The following is a 6,000-nucleotide window of genomic DNA, read 5'->3' on the forward strand; positions in this document are numbered from 1 at the left end:
ATTGAAGTAGTCACACGCTGAAAATAAAATAAGAAAGCTCTCTTCCATGCAAGAAAAAAAAATCGCTCGAAATAGTAAGGTAGACACGTCACAGGAGCTTGGGCATAGCTATCTGCAAAGGACGTGTCCAAATGGAATCAATAGTCGTTAGTAACACAGGATTGAAGCGGCCCCTGGCAGAAAAGATCACTCGGTTTAAAGAAGACCCGACAGAACGGCCTCGGTAGCTGCGAAAGGGATGGCTATTAGCAGGGGGTTCGTTATATCTGCGCAGGGGATTTTATTAAATATCACTTACCGGAATTGATGTACGGCCGCTTGAGATCCAAGTTCACGCCAAATCGGCGTTCGAGCTCCTGCTTGATGCTCTTTTTCGTCACACTCATGAGGTCCGCCGTGCGCAAGATCTCACGGATCTCGGTGAGAATAGCATCGTCCGAGGGCAGGTGGCTGAGATCCTCCATGCTGGTGTCCAGATCCATGCGGCTAAGCATCTCCGAGGGCGCCATTGAAAGACGAGACTGAGATGTGAGGAGTGGCAGATCGAGTTGCGAGGCAGGCCGGGAGCCAGCGAAGCCGTACTCAGATTGCGGGAAAGCGTGCGAGCGGGTGCCGTACGAGTAGCCGGAGACCTCGGAGTGGTCATCGCGCGATGTCTGGGCCTCCCAGAGCTCCATCTGGTACTCTTCCCAGCGCTTCTTGGGGATCGAGGCGGGATCAAACTTGCCTTCATCGGAGATGACGACCTTGCGGCCCTTTTCTCCGGTGATGACACGAGTATTACCCCAAGTGAAGTCGTCCATGTGCCAGAATGAATAGAGAGGCAGGGCAAGTGAGAAGACGGGAATAGCGAAAATATAGATGATCATCCAGCCGATCATCTCCCACTTACGGCGGACGATAAAAATGAATGCCTGTAGACCGTAGATGACACCAAGGAGCACGAACGCAGTCCATGGAATCACCGATGAATCTTGGGCCAGCCAGACAATCAAGTAAACAATGTATGCCACGGTGACTGGTTGGATAATGGTACTGAGCAGGTCGACAAAAACGATGAAACGCATACTGAAACAACAGAAACCACAAAGCTGTTGCAGGGGAATCAGTTCAATGAGGTTGTGCACAGTTGAGTTGATCCATCGACGACGCTGGGACAGGAAGACGGCAAAGCTCTCAGGGGCCACAGTCCAGGCGTGGCATCGGAAGATGTACTTGGTTTTGAACTTAGGGTGATGTTTGAGGAGCAGGGTAGTCAGGTATCGATCTTCACCGAGGTGCAACAGATTCTTCATGTGAAGAGTGTCAACACGAATCTCGGAGTAGTTCTCGACGACTTCTTTGCTGACGAACAATGGCTTCCCGGTTTCGGCAGAGCGTACACGGTACATACTGAAACAGCCGGGGAGACAGGTGACGGAACCGAAAAGACTTTCGAACGCCTTGGTCAGGTTGTGCGAGATGTAGTACTCGTACACTTGGATCATAGTCACCATGGAGGTCTTAGAATTGGACAAGGATGTTTCACCACAAGCAGCGATGAGGCGGGTATCAGATAGGAACGAGGAGACAAATCGTGTGGCAGAATCAGGCGCCACCACAGTATCGGCGTCGACTTGCAGAATGTATTCATAGAAGGTCGGATTCACGCCAATGATGTTTCGGATTTGGTGGTGCATCTCGAGTTCCATCGGGCTCATCGGCAGGTTGTAGTGAACCCGGTTGAGGAAGCGCATGAGAACCATCTGGGAATCACGCTTGCCACGGTTACCGGGCCGAGAGACTTCAGAAGGCTTTCCGACCTTGACGACGACCAAGAATGGAACAATATGGCCCTGGACCTCGTAGAGACCGGAATAAATCTTGGCCATGTTGTGCTGCTTCATGCCCTCGCCCAAACTCTCGAAGCTGAGGGGCTCGGGGTCAACCGAGTCAGGAACACCCAGAATGTCGAGAACAATCCGAGGAGTCGGGCGATCGTTGCCTTGACCGATAATCATACCATCACAAATGACCAGTAAGAGTTTGCGCTTGTCATCATACCGCATGCGAGCCATAGAATCGATGGCACGACGAAGGGAGTCCTCGTCTTCGGTGTAGGCAGGGACTTGACAGATAATGAACTTGTCCAGATTTTCAGGCAGGTTCTTCTTGCCGAATTGTAGAGCAGCACAGAACTTGAAAACAAGCACGGAAGCAATCAAACACGAAATTGCAAGAATGAAGTACCGAGCGAACTGACACTTCACCGAATTACGGGTGTCAACGTGACCAACGAAAAACAGATTATCTAGACACAACTGCATCCGCGTGCGTGTTGTATCATCCAATGCGAGATCGTTCCAATATTTGGTCACATCAGTGCCGGACTTCTGCTGGAACAGGGTGACTAGAAGCGGGCTCATGTAGTTGGTGCTGATGCCGCTCGTGCTGGTGTTCTTGGAGGTGGTCGGGAAGCGAGGGATTCGAGGGCCGGCAATGTAATAGGTCATATCGTAGACTTTACCGTCAATGCTGACAATGTTCTTGTCATCATCATCTGCTAGAGTCTTCATATACTTGGCAGTATATCCGACGTAGCCCTTCTTGTAATTTGCCCGCAAGTAGACCATCTGCTCATAAAACCAATCCGCACGGTAATCATCCGTCCAATAGCGGAAGTCGTGATACTTGGCATTGATATCGTAATCGGTAGTAGAAGTGGTGGTCTCACTTTCGTTCATGTTGGAACGATAGTCCAACGGTACGCTGGGATCCACGTGTCCATCGACTCCCTGGCACAAGGCAGAAACCTGCACGGGGAAAAGATTGGTGGCATCGGTACCGGCATAGTTCTTCAAAGACTTCTGCGGAACAATATCGGGATAATGAACGGGCATGAAGTCTCCTAGGTTGAAAACAACGCCACGAATGGCAATAAACGAGCTCTCACCGTTTTTGCCGTTGTGGTTGCTGAGCTCTCCTTTCGAATATACGTGCTGAGTTGGACAAACCAATCCTGGGAATGCCACAATCATGAAAACAGCGACGGCACACGCAAACCAGATAATCAAGTTGATGGCGAGCTTTTCACGCCAGGCAACACGGATATCTTTACGTTTCATGCGGCCGAAAAACTTGATGCAGAAGTCGGGGATGTACCAGGTCAGCAGATAGACCAATGCCATCCAACGTTTCCGGGAACCGGAGACTGGGATATCATCAACCTCCTCCATTTGCTTCTCGTTGCCTTTCTCAAGCATTTGTTCTCTTGTCTCAAGGTTTCGGAACATGTCTCCAGAGTTGAAGGCTGACGCCCCAGCATCAGAACGTCCGTCCAACTCGCGACTACCAAAGTACCCGCCTTGCTTCGACTCGTCTCCGTAGATATAGGCGCCAGGAGATTGGTCCGCTGGGTTCAGGAGACGGACCTTGGTGTCTCCTCCACCCGATTGGTAGCCAACCTCGCCCTCGTCAGATCCTGTGATTTTGTTGTAGGAGTGAACCACCCGTTCTCCAACCTTGGTCAGATCCGCCCAGCACCGCTCACTGAGGAAGACACCAGTGCTGCCGACGCGAGCTTCATTGCCTGGCCATCGTCTTTCGTCCAAGACCACCTCCGATTTTTCACGGTCACTGCCAACCACGACATTACCAATCTCAGCCAAACCCAGGAACTCCGCGAACGGGAGAAAGACGCTGAAGTCGGCATTTCTCAGCCGCTGACTGATCTCGGCAATGCCGAAGGTCTGAACTTGCATACGGACACATTTGCTATCAAATTGGTTTGCAATGCGACGGTCATTGGGCTTGAGACAAATGACAAAGTACGGATTCACGTTCGATGAACTCAGGCACTTGTTGACAATTTCAAGCCCTGAAAGGAACTGGCCAGCCGCACCCTGGGTCGAACCGCTCATCAGTGCACTCTTGCGGCCTGCCACGCTCCGCCTCGAACTTGCTCCTTGACTTTCAAGGTCTTCGGCCTCTTCACTATCGGCGCGAGAGTCTGAGAACATCTGGCGAGCCTGTTGGTCATGCTTTCGACGAGCAATGCTCGGCATGCGAAGTGGTTTAGAGGAAACCTGGGCCTGCATAATCGCCGACTTCTCGCGGGGATGAGAAACAGTCTGCAATGCCTCTTGGCCAAACAGCTCACGGACAAAGTCACTGCGAGTGGACTTCATGAGATTTATCAGGTCGCCTGAGATGACTTCCCCATTCTCCTCGATCAGACCCGTGACCGAGTAATCGACCTCACCAGCAAAGTGCTTAACGGTGAATGCGGTCCGGCTCTGAGACATGTAGCCGGTGCCACTAGCATTGGTTCCGCCGACTGAGATAGCCGGGTTTTTGCCTTCAAACCTCTTCCGGACACTTTCAAGGAACTGGGCATCAGATCTTCCGCGACGGGTTTGGTCATCCAAGATGCTCAGAAGGCCATTATTGTGCTTGAGAAGACCACGGACAGTTTCGGTGTTGTCGAAATAGCTGGTTGCAGCCACGGCAATTTCCTCGCGGTCCAGCACATCGGCCTTGTGGTCAAAGAAGGACTGCAGGCAGTAGTTGTAAAGAGACTCCGTAGCAGCATTGCTGAGCAGTTGATCCAGGGTCGATCCGGTTGCCGGAGCTTGGGCGAAGCCCGGAAAGTCGACGATCGAGATAGTGTTGGCGACACTGTCCTCAGCGGCGCAGATCTTCTGATTGACGGTTTCAATGACATAGGTGACCAGAAGTGAGTAGATCGTGCGGGCAAATGCATCTGCATTCTGTCGGGCACCGCGCGGATCCAGCATGACCGTTACTCGTTCCCGTCGGATTGTCTTGGTCTTGTATCCGAGGCTATTCTCGAGAGCCTCAACGCTCAGGCCCAAGAAAGCAGCTACATTAGCCAAGACATCCTTGTTTCTGACCACAGTCACCGTCTCACCACCTTCATGGGAGTAACCGCCACTTTCCTCAGCAGCCGTGGTGGTCGACTGTCCCGAGATGAAGTCTAGCTGTCCGATGTGCAAGATGCTGGCCAGGATCTGACAAATCTCCGCAATCTCACCACGCGAGAACTCCAGCTTCCGCAGCGCCGTCTTGAAATGCTGGAACCCCTCGTGATCATTGACTCCGACCTTGAGCTGGGTCGGATGGCCAAGATACCGCCATCGCTTGTGGCTCGCCGAGTCGGCGGACAACTTGCCACCGCTTGTGCTGATATGAATGCTGCTATCAAACCCCAGGTGGGATTTTTCGGCGGCGCTGGTTCCAGATAAGAGATAGTACAGTACGTGGAAGCTCCGCTCGCCGGTTGGGACGGAGGAGATGCGGCTCCGTTCCAGTCGATAGTCAATGATCTTTCCACCGATCAAGGTTGGGTTGACTGAGGATGAGCCGTCATATTGCAGTTCGAGGAACAAGCCGGCCTTGGAGGCAGTTGGTGTGGTGACCGATTTTGTGGTGGTCAAGGTATCAAAGACGAAGGCGGCGTAGGAGAGCTTGGAGGAAAGCGGAGTCGAAGAAAAAGACAAAAACGATGACAACAGGTGCGAGCGAATGGTGGTTTTACCCGAGCCACTCTCTCCTCTACATTAATATTCCGTTAGCTACCGTTGGTTGAGGGGGGGGGGGGGGGTTCAGGGGGTTCCAATCTGCGTGCCGACACAAGGTGACTTACAGAAACACCACAGCCTGGTTCTCCGCACGCGCTCCCAAGCGAGTGAAGGCGCGACGGGCGAGATCTTCGGCCTCTCCAGCCGCACTGCCTTCCTTCGCCCCGTCCGGACCCTTTGTCGCAGACGTGTATGTATTGAAGGAAATCAGGGCCTGGGAGGACAGACGGGCAGTCGGGAGGCCAACATGAAATCTAAGTTTGGTCAGTCTGCGGGCAACGGGGATCTGGCAGATGGAGGGGGTGACATACCGACTAGCCAAATGAGCCGTCAAATGTGTATCCGACTGAAGATGGGCGGGGAGGGAGGGGAGAGAGGATTGGGCGTGTGCTGGAGCACCTCCGACTGGGTTGCCCGCCAT

The 6,000-nt window shown here is 52.8% G+C and overlaps 1 protein-coding gene across 1 annotated transcript; it reads right to left on the reverse strand.

Annotated features, from left to right (window-relative positions):
* Positions 1 to 195: 195 nt before the first annotated feature.
* Positions 196 to 6,000, reverse strand: chsE (chitin synthase class Va; the record flags this gene model as incomplete). The annotated part of the gene is made up of 4 exons (XM_057079161.1): positions 196 to 242; positions 299 to 5,553; positions 5,645 to 5,833; positions 5,891 to 6,000. 4 exons carry the CDS (start codon positions 5,998 to 6,000, stop codon positions 196 to 198), a joined length of 5,601 nt encoding a protein of 1,866 aa, XP_056931831.1.

The sequence above is a fragment of the Penicillium macrosclerotiorum genome, assembly GCF_028827735.1.
Source record: "Penicillium macrosclerotiorum strain IBT 26536 chromosome Unknown utg000007l_segment0_segment0, whole genome shotgun sequence".
Classification (NCBI taxonomy): domain Eukaryota; kingdom Fungi; phylum Ascomycota; class Eurotiomycetes; order Eurotiales; family Aspergillaceae; genus Penicillium; species Penicillium macrosclerotiorum.